The 21,308-nt window shown below is 52.4% G+C and overlaps 1 protein-coding gene across 1 annotated transcript in view; it reads left to right on the forward strand.

Moving 5' to 3' along the window:
- Positions 1–2,187: 2,187 nt before the first annotated feature.
- Positions 2,188–21,308, forward strand: part of SHANK1 (SH3 and multiple ankyrin repeat domains 1) — a 143,833-nt gene continuing 124,712 nt past the window's right edge. Inside the window, exons 1-9 of the mRNA XM_036742744.1 lie at positions 2,188–2,439; positions 2,691–2,894; positions 3,850–3,921; positions 4,928–5,036; positions 6,027–6,178; positions 11,008–11,175; positions 11,483–11,599; positions 18,144–18,221; positions 19,958–20,024. Of these exons, the coding sequence (XP_036598639.1) occupies positions 2,188–2,439; positions 2,691–2,894; positions 3,850–3,921; positions 4,928–5,036; positions 6,027–6,178; positions 11,008–11,175; positions 11,483–11,599; positions 18,144–18,221; positions 19,958–20,024 (1,219 nt within the window). The remainder of the gene's footprint in view (positions 2,440–2,690; positions 2,895–3,849; positions 3,922–4,927; positions 5,037–6,026; positions 6,179–11,007; positions 11,176–11,482; positions 11,600–18,143; positions 18,222–19,957; positions 20,025–21,308) is intronic.

Consider the following 21,308-nt stretch of genomic DNA (forward strand, 5'->3'; position numbering starts at 1 on the left):
TTCCCCAGTCTCATTCCTTCTCAGTTCCTGGAAAGCCTCCCTTGTCCACCCCCAGGAGCCTCCTCTTTGCCCTTCCTCCTTCCTTTTTCTCTTACCTGCCCCCCATTGCCCACTACTTCCCTCTTCTCTCCCCCACTTCAGTCCAGTCTTTCCCTGTCCTCCCCCAGGAGCCTCCTGTCTCCCCTTGCCTTCTTTCTCTTCTCTCCATTTCTCCCCATCTCCACCACCCTCACTCCCCTTTCCTTTCTCCCTCAGCTTCGCCCTGCCTGGTGGCCCCTTGGCCACCCCTCACCCCATACCCCCAGTTTCCCCTTTTCTCTCCCCCCACCCCCAGGGCTGCCTTCCTCAGCCTGTCTCCTCACCAGCTGCGTTCTAGCTATTCTTAGCTACGGGCGCGCTTGATTCATGCCGCCCCGGCGATGTGTGCCAGCTCCCGCCCTCAGCCCGGGGCTGGGGGGGAAGGGGGAGCCAGTGTTTGTCCAGGCCTGGGGGGTGGGGGGTTCTGATGCTAGCCTTGGGAGGAAAGGAGGCAGGTCTGCAGGCAGATGGAGCCAGGTAGCAGCTCTACTGTTCTGAGTTGTTTGGGGGGGGGGTGACAAGCTGAGTCTCTGGGACCCCACTCTCCTCAATCCATCAGGGCTGGGGTCAGTTGGAGCACTGGGTTGGGGATCATGTGACTAGATGCCAAATCTTGAGGGTAATAGGAGCTAGGAGGAGTGGGGGGTTGCCTGGGTTCCTGTGGGAAAAATGCATCCAACACAATTTGTCCTCCCCTCACCCCCCTCCCAAAGTCAGCTGGGCCTTGGCTGCTTTGGATTTCCATGGAAACCCAGGAACCTGGCCTTACTTGGGATGGGGGTGGGGGGACGGGAAAAAAACCATGCAGTCTCATTTCTAGGGCTGAGGGGAAGGGGCTAGACAGGGGGGTGGTTTTAAGCCAACTTCTGTTTCCACCTCAGGACCACTTCCTCACACAGCCTCAGTTGAAGAGGAGGAAAAGGGGGAGAGGAGAGAGATGGAGAGGAAGGGGGGATAGAGACAGAGGGGGAAAGAGAGGGGGGGAAGGGGGAGGTCAGGTCCCCTCACTTCATCCACTATCAGCACCATTCCCACTCTGTTTTCTAAGTCTACCCCCTAGCCCTCCATTCCCATGTATTTCTGTCCTAACTGACCTCTCACCCAGTTACCATTACCCTCAACACCATCCCACTGGTACCAGTACCAATGCATTAGTCCTCCTAGGTGCCACACCCACCCCATCCCCATAAAAGGCCTTGTTCCCCTCCATCCACCCTGTGCTGTCACCCTCACAGTCTTCACCCAAATCTATCTGGTTGCCCCATATGCCTCCACAATGTTCCACCCCACTATGTCCCCATTCACCACATTTTCCTCTGGGGACAGTTACCTAGAAAATATCCTTTGAGGTACCTTGTCCAACTCCACACATACCCAGAGTCACCCCAACTACCAAAGCTGCTGTCCAGCCTTCCCTTTCCTTCTTTCCCAGTAATCCCAATCCCCCCTTCTTCCAGGTGCTGGGTCAGGGTGAGGAGCAAGGCCAGGGCAGGAGGGCAGGCTACCTGTCAGGCCATTCATGCTGCCATGCCTAATTTTAGCAGCATTTTCAGTGGCTTGGCAAAGTGGGCCAGTAGCTCCCGCGGTGATTCCTCGGTTTCTGGGACACGGCTACGCTGGGTCAGCGGCAAAGTGGGGCGGATGGGGGGGGAGCCAAGGACAAGGGCAAGGAGACAGTTTGGGGCTGCATGTGTATAGGTGACTCAGGTGGGGGGCATGTCTGGAGGTGAGGAAGGACAGTGACTACCTTGGTACCTGGGCAGCTGCTGGGGATCAAAGCTTCTGAATGTGCAAGATAGAAGTGGTTGTCCCTAGCCCTGCACGTACTCCCCATCTGGTGTGGGGACAAGGCCCCCAGGTGCATGGGAACCTGTTGTTTCCCTCCTTTGCCTGCGTCCCAGTCCTGTGACCAGCAGAAAAGGAGGGAGGGAGAGAGGGGAACCCCGTGGACCATGAGCCCCACTGTGAGCTCTTCCACACCCCTGGAAGCCCTTCATTGTAAACTCCCTGCTCCCACCTCTCCTGCTCCTCACAAGCCTGGGGTGACCACCTGCTATCTCTTCCAGCTGCCTGTGATGCTGCGGCTCCCTGTGGCCCCGCGGCCCCACGATGCCCCGAAGCCCCGTGTCCAGCGAGGAGGAGCGCCGCAGTGTGAGCGAGTGCCCCGAAGGGGGCTCCGAGTCCGACAGCTCCCGGGACGGCCCGGGGAGGGGACCCAAAGGGGCCCGGGGCCGGGGTGGGGGGGCTGGCATTAGCCTGGCCTCTGCCCGCCGCCTGCAGGGCCGCTCCATGTCGGTACCCGACGACGCCCACTTCAGTATGATGGTCTTCCGGATTGGGATCCCAGATCTGCATCAGACTGTGAGTGGGGTGGGTCTGGACTGGACTGGGAGGCACCAAGCCATGTCAGGGACAGCAGAGGCCAGACCTCTGAGGTCTTTCCAGCTCCAGATCCTAAGATCTACTACTCTCAGGGGATGGGGGAGGCTGACTCTGCTGGGGGGGGAGATCACCACAGGAGGCAGAGGGATAGGCTCCAAGCAGCTGCTCCCCTTCCCTCAGAAAGGCCCACCTCCCTTCTGACCTTCTGCACACTCTTGTCCCTACCCCAGAAATGTCTGCGGTTCAATCCGGACGCCACCATCTGGGCTGCCAAGCAGCAAGTCCTGTGTGCCCTAAGCGAAAGTCTCCAGGACGTTCTTAACTATGGGCTGTTCCAGCCAGCTTCCTCCGGCCGGGATGCCAACTTCCTGGAGGAGGAGAGGCTGCTTCGAGAATACCCCCAGTCCTTTGAGAAGGGCGTACCCTACCTCGAGGTAAGCGGCACCCCTGGTCTTGGTCTGCCCTGCTCTCTCTCCCCACCCTTCTCCCAAGACACCTCCTCCAGCTGAGGCATGAAGGCTTCAAGAACCCCCAAGGACCTTGACATCTTCCAATGACTTTCTGGCAAGTGGTGCTCTTTGAAAGGAGAGCCATGGAATTGTTGGATTCTAGAGCTGGGTGTCACAGCTGTTAGAGCAACAGAGTGCCAGGCCCAGAGATGGAGCAATGCCCTTGTATTAGAGATGAGGGAGTGGGAGAGAGAGGGGTCAGGAGATTCGTTTGAGGTCAGAGAAGTAAGAAGTCACAATGGCCTCTCTCTCCACTGGCCACTCTTCGCCAGGCAGTTGAAGGATGCATATTTCCAGCTCTGGTGTGATTAGATTAAGCCCCTTAGTCCTTATGGGCCATAGTCTCCTCTGTAAATGTAAAAGGAGAGGTTGGGATGGGTGGTTCCTCTGGCCCCTTCTAGCTGGCACCCAGGCCCCAGGTCTTCCTGTGGTCTGTTCCCCCAAGGTTCTCCTCCCCATGTCACAATCTGCAGCCTGTATGCCATTCCAGTTACCCACTGTGGCCATGACCCCGACTTCCCCAGGACAATAGTCTACAGACTGACTGCTGGCCACTGGTGTCCCAGAACACTTCATGCTCTCCCTGAGATTTTATTTTCAAGGCTCTCCCTGCCCCTGTGTCTGTCATGGAAAGACATTTGGGGTTATCTCTCTTCCCCCCTTTTCACCCTGGGGATGCACATCTCTGCTTCTCTTTACCTGACATCCTTCGCTTGTCCGTCCCTAGTTCAGCCTGAGGTGGGGGCAGGGCAAGGGTGCTTCCCTTCACCTCCCCCCTCATCCCCTCCTTGTCCCCCAGTCTCGGGCTTCCTCTCTAGCTCACTGTTTCCCTAACTCTGCCTCATGTCTTTCTCTAACTTCACCTCCCACTCTGCCTCAGTTCCGATACAAGACCCGGGTTTACAAACAGACTAATCTGGATGAGAAGCAGCTAGCAAAACTCCACACCAAGGTGAACAAGAGGGGCTTGGTCTCCATCATCTGCTTCCAGCCACCCTCCCACATCTCTCCCTCATCTCCTCCCTCCATGTGTGAGCCTCAGAACTTCTCCCAGGACTCCCCAAGCTCTCATCAGTCACATGGGCTTGTGTCCAGTGCCTGACAAACTTAAAAGCATTCTAGACATGCGAGCTATTATTCCATCCTGGGATTCTCCACAATCCCTTCCCCTCTCTTCATCCCTCTGGTAGCCTTCTCCCTTGAATCTTTACATTCCCCCACTGTGTCTGCAGTATTCTTTACCTGACTATCCGTATCTCTCATTAACTCCTGTGCCCTTCCTCCTGCAATTCCTCTCTCTCTCTCTCTCTGTCTATCTATCTTTCTATCTCTTTCTCTATATCTCCTGTTTCTCTTACATTGCAAGAGGCTGGGATGGGGGTGGGGAGGAGGGCAATAGCTAGGGGTCCCACTTCAATTCCTCAAGTAAAAGGTGAGCTCCTTGAAGGCAAGAGACATTTTATTCTTGTCTTTGTATGCCCAGCTCCTAGGACACTGTTTTGCATATAGTGAGTGTTTAATAAATGCTTGTTGAATTATTGAATCGAGTTGACTGACCACCATATCCCTCCTGTGACCCCACCATGTTCCTTCCTCATCTCATGGTTCCTCCAAGCATCCTCTGCTGACCCCCCATTGCCTTCTTTTTTGACCCCCTACTTCTTATCCTGGAACACTCCATTCCTATCCCTTATCCTTATCCCCTACCCAACCATTCCCCATTTCATTTCCCTAAGCTTGTCCTTCTCCCTGAGAGGGACAGACCTGGGGATTCCTGAGTTCACCAGAGAAAGGAGGTAGAGGATGTTTGACATTGGCAGACCCTATGTCTCCTATCATTCTCCGTCCTTTCCCCAACCTCTGTGCATTATCCCCTACTCTTCCATGACCCTAAGTGTGTTCTTTTGTGTGTGTGTGTGTGTGTGTGTGTGTGTACGCATGTACATGTCCTGACCTAGACCGGGTTGAAGAAGTTTCTGGAGTATGTACAGCTTGGCACATCCGACAAGGTGGCAAGACTGTTGGACAAGGGGCTGGACCCCAATTATCATGACTCCGACTCAGGAGGTATGATCTCTAGGGTGCTGGGGATTACAGGGGTGGTGGCTGGGTGACTAGGGGCTTGGGGCTTGGGGGCTGGGAATCTGAGATGAAGAACAATTGAAAGATTCAGAGGTTCACGCCAGGAGGTGAGGGTCCAGCCCTGGAGGATTGGGGGGTGTATTAAAAGACTCAAAGGATTAGGAACATAGAGGACAAAGGGGTCCTGGGGATTGAGGTGAAGGGGTCTTGAGAGGTTAAGGGGAGCTACTAAGGTGTTGAGGCAAGACATTTCTGACGATCTGGGAGCTTAGGGGTTCTGGGAGTTGGGGAGCAGAGGATTGGAGTTCTGGGGATCAAGTGACTGGCTTTGAGGGGCCAGATGACTGGAGGCTTTGGGGTATTTAAGATAAAATTTAGGGGAGGAAATGATAAGGATTAAATGTTTGAAGGGCAGTTTGGGGTGGGAGGGTGAAGCTGTGCTCTGTAAGCCCAGAGGCAAAAGTAAGAGCAGTGAGTCTGATAGTGAAGAGGGATGGTGGCTTGGGGTGGCGCCTCCCAGGAGGACTTCAAGAGGAGGTCGGCTGACCACTTCTCAAAGGTTATAGAGAGGACCCCTGTTCATTGATGGGTTGGACTAAATAGCTTTTGGGGTCCTCTCTAATGGGAATGTTTTGTGGTTCTAGGTTTGGTGGGTTGAGGGAGGAAGGGAGAGGTTATAAGGGCTACAGGCTCAGGAGGTCTGAGGATGTGGAAGAACCAGGGAATTCTGAGAGGTTAAGGGACATGGAGATTTGGTGCTTTGGCACAAGTCAGAGAACTGGGCCGTTCCTAAGATCTGGGGGACTAGAAGACTGGGGACCAGGGGGTTATGAAGTGGAGGCAGAGGCTGGAAGAAAGAGCTTAAAGAGGTCAGGGAGCTGAGTGGACTATGGGCTTAGGTGATCCTGAGGTGGAGGAAATGGGGGAAGAGGTGCCAGATTGAAGGACATAAGCATAACCCTGACCCTTCCTCAGAGACTCCTCTGACGCTGGCAGCCCAGATCGAGGGCTCAGTGGATGTGATCCGCACACTGTGCTTGGGTGGAGCCCACATTGACTTCCGGGCTCGGGATGGGATGACAGCGCTCCATAAGGCTGTGTGTGCCCGACACTGCATGGCCCTCACGGTGAGACCCCATTCTGCACAAGCAGACCTCCAGAAACACTAGTCCTTCCCCAAACATAGCCCATTCAGATTCCCTAGATATTCCCTGAGACCCTTTCAGCAGGCCATTCTGGAAAGATTCCTTTAACAAAGACCTCCTCCAACAGAAACCCCAAGGACCCCCAAAGAACTCTCCCAAAGAGAGACTACCCCGAAAGATTCCCCAGAGTTCCTTCAGAGACTTCAGAGAGAGATGCTCCAACAGAGACCCTTCCAAGTTCTTCAGAGATCTCCCCAGAAAAGCTCTGAAATATCCATTCTTCACTCCCCCTTCCAAAAGAAGCACCAAACTCAAATGAACAAAGACCCCAGAGATCTCCTAATGAAGACCCTCTACAGTCTCCTTAGAGATTCCCCCAAGGGAGGCCTCTCAGAGGACTACTAAAATACCCCCAAATGAGACATGTCAACCCTCAATGTCCCTTAGACAGTCCCCCAGGGGCTCTGCTTTGCCCCTGGGATACCCACTCCTCCTCCGAGCCTTGCCCCTACTGCTACACAGATCGGAAAAGCAGTCATCCAGTCTTAGCTGTTTAATGGATGCTGAGCTTCCTGGCTTCTCTTGGGGCAGCCCGTTTGCCTTTCCAGGAGGTTGTGCAGCCCTGACATCAGATTCCGTCAGCTGCTATCATCATCCCTCCTTCTGCTCCTTGTCCTGCCCACTGGGGCCAATCAGAATCAGGCTAAGCACTCTTCCCAGGGCTAGCCCTTTGAATATCTGAGCCTCGCAGTAGCATCCCTCAGATGAGATGTTCCAAGCCCTCAAGTTGAGCCTCCTGTGGCGTAACCCCACATATGGTGGACTTTAAAACTGAATTTAAAATTCCAGATGTGACCTGGCTTAGAGGAGACAAGCCCACATGCTCCCCACCCCTCTCAATGTTCCCTAAGGGCTGCTCCGCTCCAGATGGACTCAGGGTGAGCTGGGGTCTGCTGAACCTGCTGATCTTCATTTTCCCGTCTCGTACTTGAGAGGCTGAACACCCAGACTGTCCTCACACTCTTCGAGTCCAGACTCACTTCCCCCAGGGCCTCGAGATGCCTAGATATGCTTTCTCCCAGCTCCTCTTCCCTGAATTGATCTTCCCAACTCCCTCAGGAAGGGGTGCTCTTCCACCCCCTGAATCCCTGTACAAGTATAGAATGTAGCGGAAAGAATACTAAAGACCATTTGGAGAGGCAAGTTCAAGTTACTCGTTATTTGATGACCTTGAACAAGTCTCTTGTCCTCTTTGGAGTCCCATTTCCTCTTCTCTAAAGTGAAGGGATCAGATTAGATTCTATCTAAGGCCCCCTTCTCATCTCTGGCTGTAGCAAGTACATCCCGGGAGCAGGCTCTCGTTCCCCTTCCCCTCCCCTTGGCTTCATTCTTGGCCCTCTCTTTTATCCCTTATGCTGCATCTTGGGATCAAACACACAGAACTGTAGAATTACAGGATCCTGAGGCTAGGAATATTGGAGCCAAGAGGGGCCTTGGAGCAGAGCAGAGCTGGGAGGGGCTTAGAGCAAAGAATGGGATGGACATGGGCTGGGATAGAGCTTAGAACACAAGAATGTCACAGCTGGGAAGAAGAGCCTTAGGGCACATAAGAGCTGGGAAGAAACCTAGAACCCAGATGGTCAGAGCTTAGAGATGCCTTAGGAGACATAACATTAGAGCTGGGATGGGCCAGAGAGACCCTGTAGTCTGACACTCGTTTTGAAGAATAAGAAACTGAAGCAGAGAGGAGGAAAGTGACCTTTTCAAGGTCATACAGGACACTCTGGCCAAACCAGGACTAGAACCCAGGTGTCCCTCAAGCCAACAAGCATTTATTAAGCACTTACTAGGTGTAGGCTCTGTGCCAAGTTCTGGGGACACAAACACAGAATTATAAGTCCACAAATAAATATAGCCCAGTGTACCAGTGCCTGGTTCACAAACTCCTGAGTGCTATTGGGAGCTGAAGAGGGGAGATCAGTTTTGGCAAGGAGGGCTTCCTATAGGAAGTGGCTCCTCAGCTGTACCTGGAAGGGTGAGTTAGATTTTCAGGAGGAGGACATAAGGCAAAACTTTCTTGGCAGAATTTTAGAATGTATTATTTAAAAGATGGTCACTGAGTGTTTAGAAAGGGACACATTGATCATAGCCCACGTGGCTTCATCCTGACAGTATCCTAGCAGGTGAACTTCATTTCCTCCTCTGACAGGATTACTAGCCTGCCAGGCCAGGGCCATGCTGTAGGTACAGAGTTAGCAAAGCATTTGGTAAAACCTCTCCTGCTGCTCTTATGGAAAGAATGGAGAGATGTGGGCAGGCCATTGTATGGTCGCATGCAATCAGAGCTGTTTGCATGGCTGGACCCAAAGTGTGGTCAGTCATTTGCTGCCATCTTGGCAGGAAGTCTCTTTCAATAGAGAGTTCCAGGGATATGAGCCACTTAACATTTTAACAATGGCTTGAATGGAAACATGCAGGGCATGCTCATCAGAATTGCAGATGGCAAAAGGCTGGGAGGGATAGCTGACACATTGGAAGACCAGTCTCCTTTTAAAAGATCCTGCCTCATTTGAATAAGATAAGCTTTAGTAGAGATCAATATAAAGTCCTACACTTTGGTTCAAAATATAAACTTTCCAAGCAGAAGAGGGAGGAGGCTTGGCAATATAGCAGTTCATCTAAAAAAGATCGGGGAGTTTTAGTGAAGTGAGATTTTTGGCTGGAGTGTCATCCTAGTGACACAAGCCAAGCCCACCAGGCTACATTCAGAAAGACAGAATGTAGCCAGGACTCTCAGAGGTGACAGTCCCTGTACTCTGGCCTGGTCCCACCCCATCTATATTGTATCGTGTTCCATCCTGGGCATCACGTTTTAGGAAAGTTGTGGATAAACTGGAGCATCTTGAGGATGACCGCCATGATGGTTACGGGCTTGTCAGTGTCAGGTGAAGGAGCCAGGGACACTTAGCATGGAAGAGAGAAGACCTGAGGAAGTGGCTGTTGTCTTCAAGTATCTGAAGGACCACCATTGGGAAGAGGGATTGGTTTTGCTCGAGCCCAGAGGGCAGAATCCAGGAGCATGAATACAGAAAATCTCTACCTCTTGTCAGGACAAACTTTCTAGCTATCAGAGCTCCCAAAGAGGAGAAAGGGCTGCCTCCCCAAGTCATATTTCCTCCTCCCTTGAGATCCTCAGAGCTGTCAACAGGCTGCAGGGATGGGCTGAATGGAATGAACAGTTCAATGTAAATCACTGCCTACACTTGGGCTCAAAAAATCAACTTCATGAGTGGAAGATGTGGGCTGAATTTAATAAGATGACATTTAATAGAAATGGAAAAAGCCTACATTTGTTTGAAGTCATCTGCACAAGTGCAGGATGGGGGATTTGTGGCTAGATAAGAGTTTATGAGAAAAAGACCTGGGGGGTTCTAGGGGAGCTCGGGCTCACTGCTAGTCATCAATGCAATATGGCGGCCAAAAAGCTGAACACTGCTATCTGGAGTGAGGAAGGTGATAGTCCCACGAGACTCTGCCCTTCTCAGACTACATGTAGAGAACTGTGTCTAGTTCAGGGTGCCATGTTTTAGACAGGACATGGATAAATGGAATTGCATTCAGAAGGAGACCAGGAAGGCAAGAGAACTAGAGATCACGCCACAGGAGGATCCGCTTAGAGACGAGAAGTCTTAGGGAACGTGTGGGAGCTGCCTTCAGATATCTGAAGAGTTGGGCTACACCTGACCCCAAGTGCCATGGTGAGGAAAGAGAGAGATTTCATCAGGATGTCAAGAAAAGCTTTCCTAACAACTACAGCTGTCCATAAGTGCTGTGATTCAGAGTTAGGGTTAGATGTCTTTTACATTTTCTATTAATTTTAGTTTTTCGATGAATGAAAACCCACTTCATCTCCCTCCCAGCTGCTGGTGGAAGGAGTTTCCTCACCAGAAAGCTTCCTAGATTGGTGAGATAATAAGTCTGGGCTGGGCAAAATGGCCTTTGAGCCTTCTTAGGATTGGAATCCAGATCTTCTGACTCTAATTCTGCCCAAATGAGCCCAAATCCAACGTTTTCATTTTAGTGATGAGGAAACAGGGGAGGGCCGAATGCTTCAGGGGATGAGGGAGAGGGAAATGATTTGGGTGCAAAGACCAAAGGCTCACTCATCCAATGTGGGACACATCAAGATGAAGAAATAGACCCCGAGAGCGTCAGTCCCAGCTCAGCCTACCCTTCACTCTGTGCCCAGGGCCCTTCCCAGGCCAACCCCAGGACAGAGCCGGGACTTGAATCCAGGTCCAGTGTTCATTTCATCTCATCTTTGTGGTCATCTGGTCCAACACTCACTTTTTACAGATGGAGAAACTGAGGCCAGGGAGGGGCATGGATCCTAAGAGTTAGAGCTGGAAAAGACCTTAGAGATCAAGTAGTCCAATACCCCACCCCCCATTTTACAGAAGAGGAAACTGAGACCCATAGCAGTTAAATGACTTGGCTATGGTTATACAAGTAGCATATTAGCTGAGGCAGAATTTGAATCCAGATCTCCCATCTCCCAAACCTTGGCTTTTTCTACCATGCCATGTACCCCCTCTGCTCAAGGTCACTTTAGAGAACACCCAGTCCGGCCCACTCATCTGCCAAGGTCCAGAGCCAGAATTTGAACCTGAGTGCCGTGAGTTCCAGCCTGGTCTTCCCATGCCAGTGAAATCCTGTGCCCCTTGCCTTGTCTCCCTCCTCTCTCTTCTCAGGGAGAGTCAAGGGTTGGCCTTAGCCTGTAACCTCCTTTCTGTCTTTTGCTCCTCTTCCAGGCTCTGCTAGATCTTGGGGGATCCCCCAACTACAAAGACCGCCGGGGGCTGACTCCCTTGTTCCACACGGCCATGGTAGGTGGAGACCCTCGATGCTGCGAGCTCCTGCTCTATAATCGGGCCCAGCTGGGCATCGCTGATGAGAACGGTTGGCAGGAGATCCACCAGGTCTGTGGAATCCAGGAGTCCTTGGGGGCAGACACTGGGGAGGAAGCCAGAGGGCTGGGGCAGATGAGCAGGAGCACTGACGGTGTGAGATTAGATTAGAGAGTTAGATGCCTAGGTATCTGAAGGTGGGAGATGTTTGTGCATGCCTGTGTCCTTGAGGTTGCTGGGGTGTGTGTAGTTGTCTGGGGCTCTGGGGACCCCGGGAATGGAGCTAACAGGAAATGGATGCCTGGGTTGCTGAGAGCAGTAAAGTGTAGGGGTTGGAAGGGAGTTTCTGAAAGACTTTCCTCACTTCTGCCCTGTTCAGGCCTGCCAGAGGGGTAACTCCCAGCACCTGGAACACCTGCTGTTTTACGGGGCTGAGCCAGGTGCCCAGAATGCATCTGGGAACACGGCCTTGCACATCTGCGCTCTCTACAACAAGGTCGGTCTTTGCAGGGACCTCTTCATCTCCCACTGGCCACCCCACACACGCCCTCGCCTTCTGCCCCAGCCCCTCTCTCTGGGTCTTCCTCTGTGCCACCTGCAATAATCCGCCCTCCACCCACAGCCAAGAAGCATGTGTGTGCTCAGCCCTCTGCCGTGTACTCTGGGGGGATGGCAGACGTCTGCTTCAGTCCTTGGCCATGAGTTTACCAGAGAATGAGAAGATGCGGGCTGTGCTCAGTAAAAGGCTGGAGGAGTTGGGGGAATGTTAACAGCTCACAGAATAGAGGAGTCAGAGCCAGAAGGGCCCTTCAGGCAGGCAATGTCAGAGTCCTCCCAACAGGCTCTTTCCTCGTTTTTTCATTTTTTTCTTGTTTTTTTTTTTTTTAGGTGGGAGGAAGGCAGGGCAATTGGGGTTACATGACTTGCCCAAGGTTACACAGCTAGTAAGCGTGTCAAGTGTCTGAGGGCAGATTTGAACGCAGGTCCTCCTGACTCCAGGGCCAGTGCTCTATTCGCTGCGCCACCTAGCTGCCCCCTTGTTTTTCATTTGAGGGACTGAGGCTCAGTTTGGGAACTTCCCAGACACCCACAGCGAGATCTCTGGTCCTGTGGATGGTCCAGGCTTCTTGGATCCCGGCGGTCTCTGGGATCTCGCTGATGTGCTGAGCCTCTCCTCAGCCTGTGAGTCCCAGCAGTCTGGAGCGGCAGAACCTCAGAGGGCTCCAGGAGACCTGCTGGCTGCCTTGACCTCCTACAAATCATCCCGAGGGAAGCGGCCATCCCTAGGGAGGCCTGCCTGCCGAGGCAGTGGTTGGACTACGTACACGATGAGCCCAGATCCTGCCTTCCCTAGCTAAAGGCATAGTCCCACAAGAGCAGACACTTGCGGTGTCCCAGAATCCTAGAACTGATGAGGTACCAGGGATCTCAGCAGGTATCTAGGCCACCCTGAGGAAAGATCATCTAGCTTCCACTTGCACACCTCCAGCGATGGGAAGATCATCACCTGTTCCACTTTGGAGCAGCAACTAGGAAGTTTTTCCTTATATCAGCCTGACATCTATCCCTCTGTGACTTGTCTTCATCACTCCTAGGGCTGTCTTTTGGAGCCAGGCAAAAGCAGTCCCATCCCTCCCTCTTTCCTCTGCATGTATCTGCATGTATCTCTCCTCATCCCCCTAGTCTTCTCATCTTCCCCAGTTCCTTCGAAGTACCCCTCGAGGGACCCATCCCGTCCTCATCCTAGCCTTCGTCCCCCATGAGCTCCTTCAGACTTATCAGGGTCCTTCCTCCAACCTGTTGCAATACTCCAGATGAAGGTCTGAGCAGAGAGGGGGACAGTGGCCCCACCTCATTCCAAACATTATGTTCCTCTTCTTGCTGCCCAAGATCAAGGTCACTTTATTTGGGGGTTACATTCCAGTCTTTTAGGAGATTGAGCTTGTGGTCTACTCAGATCCTCAGATCTTTTTTTCTCATGAGCTATTGTATAGCCGAACATGCCCTGTAGAGGCAGCTGTTGGCAGAGTGGTCAGGAAGACCTGAATTCAAATATTAGCTGTGTGACTTTGGGAAAGTCATTAACAACCTCTGACTGCCTTTGTTTCTTGATCTGTAAAACGGGAATGCTAATAGTTCCTAGCTCTGAGGGTCAAATGAGATGGTATTTCTAGAGCTCTCAGCACAGTGCCTGGCGCACAGTAGGTACTCTATAGAGGCTTCCCCTTTGCTCCATTTTTTATTTATATTTAACCCCAATGTAGACCTTAGATGCAATTTGATGAAGCCCATTCATTGTTTGGTCCTCTCGATGTCTCTTTGGTTCTACATTCTAAGATAACAACAAGAGCACGAGAGAGCTGGGATGAATCCTGTCCTTGGCTATTGAAGGAGCTGGCGGATGGGGTTTGGGAGAGCAGGAGACCTACCCAGGGACGGAGAATGCTCCCGGATGGGAAGCGGCTCTGGGAGGCAAACTCTGGGCCCCCGAGTGCAGCATTCGTAGGTGGAGGGCCATTCTGGGAGCCAGGCTGGCTTCATCCACCGGAACCTCATTTCATTTTCTGACAGTGTTTCCAAACGTACAGAGGAGCTCCGGATAGCCTCATTTACCTCCATGTGGACGAGGCATTTGAGAAAATATCTCCTACTGTTCTTGTTGGAAAAGATGGAGAGATGTAGGCTAGGAAAATGGACTTGAAACTGGCTTAATAGCCACACCCAAAAAGTTTAGTTGTCCACGGTTCGGCCTCACCTGGCCGGGAGGTCTCCAGTGGAGTGCCACAGGGATCTGGGCAAGGCCTTGGGGCATGTCCATCTCCATGGCATGTTCGAGGATGACACAGAGCTAACACACTGGATGACTAAGCCAGGACCCGAAAAGACCTTGATGGGGTATGAGCACCGGGCTGAATCCAATAACGTGAAATTCAGCAGGGATAAATGGAAGGCCTTGCCTGGGGTTTGAAGCATCTGTTTCACAAGCCTCTTGTCTGAAAATCGCCGAAGGTTTGATGTGAGCTTCAAGTGCAATGCTTACTGGGGAGGGAGGAAGGAGATAGGGAACAAACATTAATGAAGCACTGACTGTGAGGCCCAGGGCTTTGCGCACTATGCCCCCCTCCCCAAGCTGGCATCATGATCCCCATTTAATAAACGAGGAAACCATCATAGGCAGAGGTTAAGTGACTTGCCCAGGGTCACACAGCTAGTGGGTGCCTGAGGCTGGAGTTGAACCTCCTGAGTCCAAGCCCAGCCTGGCTCTATCCACTGGGCTGCCTAGTGCCATGTGGCAGCCCCCAAAGCTCGTGGGATCTAAGGTTGCATGAGCAGGGACGTAGCTTCCAGGAGCAGGGAAGCAACAGTCCCACTGTCCTCATCAGACTCACCTCCGGAGTATTGGGCTCAGTCCTTGGGCCAGGGTATAGGAGGGACATCAATTAGCTGGAGAGTGTCCAGAGGGCAGCGAGAAGGGCCCTGACATCATGCCATGTGGGGATCTGTCAAGGGAATTGGGAGTGTTTCGCTAGGACAAGCGGAGATCCAGGGGAACAAGGTAGCTGTCTTCCTCCATTTGAAGGGCTGTCATGCTGAAGGACAGTTGCACTTGTTAAAGCTGACCTGAGAGATGCAATGAGCAGGAATTGAAAACTTAGTCTTGATGTCGAGAAAAACTTCCTAGCAACCAGAGCTGTCCAAAGGTGGAAGGGCCCCTGCAGGTAGTGAGCTCTCCTCTCTGGAGCTGGAAACTGAGCAGAGGCTGGACTGACCACTTGTCTGTTCTGTTGTGTGTGTGGGAAGCGGGTTCCTTCTGGGCTACGGTGTGGACCAGATGGCCCCTGAAGACTCTTCTTGCTCTAAAAGTCTATCCTTCTCTATATCAACGATCTTACCTGGTGTTACATTGGTGGCAAATCGAATACTCCCTCTACCTATGACTCCATCTGGAACCTTCACAAAGTTATTGACGAGAAGGAGGCCAAGGAGAGCTGTCTGGGGGATTCTGCTGGATGGGTCTCTCCAGCTTGATACTGATCAGCTGATCGGCCATTGGGGGTCCGATTCCTGAGCCCACACCTCTCTGCTTCGATCCTAAGGATGTCAGGCAAGACTCTGCCCTATACGTGGCTGCTCTCCGAGGGTCCTGCATCAACAGCATTCTCCTGATCTGCCAGTCTTTGCATCTCTGCAGAAAGGCTTGCCCCACTCTTCACTCTTCCGTGGGGAACAACTGCATCCCTCTCTTAGCGTTCCCATCACTTGATCTTCGAAAAATTGGCCAGGCATCGGCTATTGAGATTGTCAGCCTCGAGCTGGGAGAATCTACCTCTTCGCCTTTGTGAAAATCCGGATAATTGCCAGCCTCCAATCTTAAGAGTCATAGGATTTAGAGCTGGAAGAGTCCTCAGAGAACCCCCGGTCCAAGTCTTTCATTTTACAGATGGGAGAGGTGGAGAAGGAGCTCAAATCCTCCTCCCCGTGACCTTCCAGCTTTGCCTTCTTGGGCGCCTCTCCCACTCCGCATGATTTTTCAAAGCCCCTTCCTTTGTACAGAGGAGGAAAGTGAGGCATACAATGATGCACCTATGGCTCCAAACAAGGGGGGAATAGCAGAATTTATAAAGGGGACATGGCCCTTCAAGGAACTGGGAAACAAAATCATAGAATCTCCAAGCCCTGGGGATCTCTGCACTCATCTTGTTCAGCCCTAGCTGCCTCTTCATGACCTCATTTGGGGTTTTCTTGGCAAAGACACAGGAGTGATTTGCCATTTCCTTCTCCAGCTCACTTTACAGATGAGGAAACTGAGGCAAACAGGGTGAAGTGACTCGCCCAGGGTCACCCAGCTAGGAAGTATCCGAGGCTGGATTTGTACTCAGGGAGAGGAGTCTTCCTGACTCCAGACCCTGTGCTCTGTGCACAATGGCATCCCCAGCTGCCTTATAGCACTCATCTTAGTCTGTAGCCTTTTCCTGAACAGTGATCATATTCCAATCTTGAAGACATTCAATGAGCAGAGCCTTGAACGATGGGGCTAGCCATCTCTCCAAAGCCTAGTGTTCTCTCTGACTCGGTCCCATGCTGCACCATGTTCTGAGTCTCTCTCCTACCACCATTCCTTGGCCCTTCTGCCCTCCACTACCAAAGGTCCCTGACAGCTCCATCCATCTCCATCTTTATGCCCCTTTTATTCATCCTTCACGGCACTCCCAGACTTGCCTAAAGGAGGAGGAATCCAGACACCCTTCAAAAATCCCCCTCGGCTTCCTGCTGCCCTGAGACCCACCAAGGGTAGTCCCCTCAGCTGGGTATTTCACAGAGGGCTGCTGCCCTGCTCCTCCATCCAGGCAAGCTTATGGGATGTCCCTCTGAGAATCAAGTGAAGCTAGGGAGAGAGCTTTGTGCATCACCAAAGTCTCTTAATATTAATCTTAAAGATTAAGGCTGCACCAAGACTTTGGGGGCACCCTATCTGTATGAGCTATTGTTGTTACTGTCCTTCAAGGCTCAGTTTGGATGCTGCCTCCTCCAGGAAGCCAGCAGCAGTGACCCGATCAGGAAATGATCTTTTAGCACCTTTTAATTCCTATTATGAATCTACATTCGTATTGGTATCACATCACTTTTCGAATCCTTAAAAGGTTGGCTACCAAGTGGCCACTGCCACTCATGAAACCATGCAGTAGGTAAGTGAAGGGTGAATTCTGCATCATCACCTGATGGTCCCGGGGGCCTTTTGAAACGCAAGTATTCCGTAGATGTATGCAAGGTTTCGTAGGGTGCTTCAACATGGCACAGAGCTCAGGCTCTGCCAGGCTAAAAAGGCTTCACCTGTGGCCAAGGCTGGTGTTGAGGATGGCCCAGCTCAAGGAAGGAGCCTCAGTCCCACAAATGCGGCCCCAGCCACTCACAGAAATCGTCTCCTCTGGCCCAGAGAGGCTGGGATTTGTGTTGGACTTGACTGTGTTGTCTGTCATCAGCTCTTCCTGTACTGACTTTGGGACTCTCCTGTCCTCAATTAAGGGCCTTCACGAGTTGTTGTAGCTGAAAAATCTCTCCCTGTGTGGCTCAGCCCATGAGGGGCTCTCTGCCCTTCAGGGCTGGGCCCTGGTACATTGCTGAGCCTGTGTTCGAAGGCAGGCCAACCTGCTGGCAGAGCATCTGAGAGCTGAGGGTGACCCACAGGCTATGGTGAGGCCTCTGAGCAGGACTTTCATGGGCGGTATCCACCCTCAGGAGACGCTGAGCCATCAATAGTACAGTGCCATTTTCTGTGTCTACGCTTGAAGCAATAGACTTTGAATCTATTGTCTGAGGACCCCCTGGCCCAGCTAAATGCTGAGAAACTCAAGTTTACAGCATAGCCCCTCTCCTAGTGAGGGGCTGTCAGTCAGGCAACAAACATTTATTAAGTGTCGACTACATACCAGGCACTGTGCTAGGTGTGAGAGATACAAAGGACGAGCAAAGAAAGGCAAGTGACCCACATTAGCCCATGCTAACACAATCACTGCCATGTCCGTACCCAATCCTCACCATTAGACTGGAAGCTCCTTGAGGGCAAATCTAGGGTCCGAATGATCTTTTGTTTTTTTGTCTTCCCTGGGTCTTAGCACTGGAATAGTTGAGTCTTAATGAGTGTTTGTTACATGAAAGAATGAAATATGCTGAGAAGCCAGACCAAGAAAAGAGATTGAAGAAGCATGAGTGAGTGAGTCTGTGAGAAGGTCACTCTAGGTGGGAGAAAGTCCAGGGAAGTAAGGCTAAGAGAGGAAGCACCAGCAGGCTGGTGCTGGGGGTCAGGGGCTACCCCCAGAATGGCTCCCAGCAGGGGAATCAATCCTAGACCAGGAGCAACCTAGGATAGCCCCAACCCCCTGCCCTGCCCTGTGCGTCAATTCTGATGTTCTCATGTCCACCCCCTCTTCCATCCTTCACACCATGCCACTCCCTTTGGGATGCCCCAGATCTGCCTGGGATCTGTTCCCCTACCCTGGTCTGCCCTAACCCTCAACCTCTCCCCCCAACCCTGCCTGCAGGAGACATGTGCCCGAATCCTCCTGTATCGGGGGGCCAACAAGGAGGTGAAGAACAACAATGGACAGACACCTTTCCAGGTAAGAAGACCCTGGAGAGGTTAGGGTGAGGAGAGGAAGAAATAGAAGCAAGAACTGGAAGGAAGGAAGGGTAGATAAAGGAAAACAGAAGGTGTGCAAGTAACGAGAAAAAGGAAATTGGAAGAAATAGGAGAGGGCTATGGCTGACATGGAAGATGGAAGAGGATGGAAGAGGGGCTAGGAAAAGAAGGGGTGAAAGATGACAAAGATGGGAAAGGAGAGGAGAGCGGGATGGTGGGGAAGACAGCAGAGAGAGGAAGTGGGAAGAAGGGAGAGGAAGGATAGAAGGGATTGATAGGAGAAAGTGAGGAGGAAGGACAGTGGGGAGATGGTCAGTAAGTCAACAAGCATTTATTAAGTGCCTACTGTATGCCAAGCACTGTACTAGTGCTGAGGAGACAAAGGAAGGCAAAAGATAGTTTGTCAAGTTCATAGTCTAATGGCAGAAACAACACGTAAACAAGTCTGTACAAACAAGACATATGTGAGATAAATTGGAGATAATCCACAGAGAGAAGACATTAGCATCACGGGGGATTGCGACACTTCTCCCAGAAGGTGGGCTTTTAGTTGAGACTTGAAGGAAGTTAGGAGTCAGAGATGAGGAAGGAGAGAGTACTAGGCATAGGAGACAGCCATGGAAAATGCCAGGAGAGGGAGCTTCATCTTCAAGGAATAGCAAGGCCAGTGACTCTGGATTGCAGGTAGCAGTGTGTGTGTTTGTCCTTCATTTTCTAAGAGGACCATGGCACCAGGGAAATGATGACATGACTTGTAGTTGACTTTGATTTGAGTGAGGGAGAGCTGTGCAAGGTCACCAGCCTCACTTTCTCCTCCAGAGCCATCTGGGTCCAGTGGCCTGATATTCACCAGGATGACTGGAGATGGCCCAGGATGCATTAGGAGACCCTGGCCCTTTCAGGCTAAGGTCTTTTCAGGTTCTCACTTTGAGTGAGGGAATGCCCATTCAGTGAATTTTTGGGAGGCAATCGGGGTTAAGTGACTTGCCCAGGGTCACACAGCTAGTAAGTGTCAAGTATCTGAGGCTCTGTTTGAACTCAGGTCCTCCTGACTCCAAGGCCAGTGCTCTATCGGTGGCAGGAGAAAGCAGAGTGGAAAAGTAGAACATAGGGACAAGAGGAAGACAGGAGGCAAGAAAGGAGAACTAGAGGAAGGATGGAGAAGACATGGAGATAGAACTTGATGAGAAGAGAAGTGGAGAGAGAAGCGATTGAAGGAACAGGGAAGGAGGGAGGGCGAGGATAGAATAGGGAGGGAAAAGAGGAGCCTGTGTGAAAGGCAGTGGTGGAGAGGGGGATGAAGAACTGGGAGAGTAGAGAGAGAAGAGGGAAAGGAAAGAAGGGGAAGTGAAGAAGAAGAGGGAGGAGAGGGAGAGGCAGTGTAGAAGAGGAGGCACAGGAGAAGATCCAGGCAATGGCTGGGCAGGGCAGCAGGGGAGAAGACAGTCGTAGAATTAGAAGAGAGGAGTAGTAGGAGAGAGGGGGAAGGGCTGGAGGAGGCATTTAGGGCAAAGAATTACCAGAAAGTGGGTGTCGTGGAAGGGCTTGGGAAAAAGGGAGGATAGGGCTATGGGGAGAGTGGGGAGGGTGGTGTTAGGGGAACATGGCTAATTACCAACCTTTGGGAGAGCAGGCTAAAGCTGGGTTTGCTATCATGACTGTTCTTACCTGGCCCCTGGGGTCACCTCCTCTCTTCTCTGCCCCCATCTGGGCCAGGTGGCTGTAATAGCTGGCAACTTTGAGCTGGGGGAGCTGATCCGAAACCACCGAGACCAGGATGTGGGTGAGTGAGGTGGGAGCTGGAGGTTGGGGGGTGGTGAGGGCAACATGGCAGACTTGAGAGAGAAGATCGTGTGCGGAATGTGGTGGTGTCTGATCTTGGGGTGGGCTGAGCAAGGGATACAGTGCTAAGAGAAAGTTCTGGGGAGTGTGTGGGGTGGGGCTTGCCCCCACCCAAGCTCATCTCCCCCTTTTCCCCTCTCCCCCCACATCTCTGCTCCCACATCTCTGCCTCCCTCCCCCATATCTCTGCCTCCACATCTCTGCCTCCATTCCCCATGTCTCTGCCTCCATCCCCCACATCTCTGCCCCCATCCCCCACATCTCTGCTCCCACATCTCTGCCTCCATCCCCCCACATCTCTGCCTCCATCCCCCACATCTCTGCTCCCACATCTCTGCCTCCATCTCCCCATATCTCTACCTCCATCTCCCCACATCTCTGCCTCCATCCCCCCACATCTCTGCCCCCATCCCCCACATCTCTGCTCCCACATCTCTACCTCCATCTCCCCATATCTCTACCTCCATCCCCCCACATCTCTGCCCCCATCCCCCACATCTCTGCTCCCATATCTCTACCTCCATCTCCCCATATCTCTACCTCCATCCCCCCACATCTCTGCCCCCATCCCCCACATCTCTGCTCCCATATCTCTACCTCCATCTCCCCATATCTCTACCTCCATCCCCCCACATCTCTGCCCCCATCCCCCACATCTCTGCTCCCATATTTCTACCTCCATCTCCCCATATCTCTACCTCCATCCCCCCACATCTCTGCCCCCATCCCCCACATCTCTGCTCCCACATCTCTGCCTCCCTCCCCCATATCTCTGCCTCCACATCTGTGCCTCCATTCCCCACATCTCTGCCTCCATCCCCCACATCTCTGCCCCCATCCCCCACATCTCTGCTCCCACATCTCTGCCTCCATCCCCCCACATCTCTGCCTCCATCCCCCCACATCTCTGCCCCCATCCCCCACATCTCTGCTCCCACATCTCTGCCTCCATCTCCCCATATCTCTACCTCCATCTCCCCACATCTCTGCCCCCATCCCCCACATCTCTGCTCCCACATCTCTGCCTCTATTCCCCATGTCTCTGCCTCCATCCCCCACATCTCTGCCCCCATCCTCCACATCTCTGCTCCCACATCTCTGCCTCCATCTCCCCATATCTCTACCTCCATCTCCCCACATCTCTACCTCCATCTCCCCACATCTCTGCCCCCATCCCCCACATCTCTGCTCCCACATCTCTGCCTCCATCCCCCCACATCTCTAC

This window comes from Trichosurus vulpecula, chromosome 2 (genome assembly GCF_011100635.1).
Source record: "Trichosurus vulpecula isolate mTriVul1 chromosome 2, mTriVul1.pri, whole genome shotgun sequence".
NCBI classification, from domain to species: domain Eukaryota; kingdom Metazoa; phylum Chordata; class Mammalia; order Diprotodontia; family Phalangeridae; genus Trichosurus; species Trichosurus vulpecula.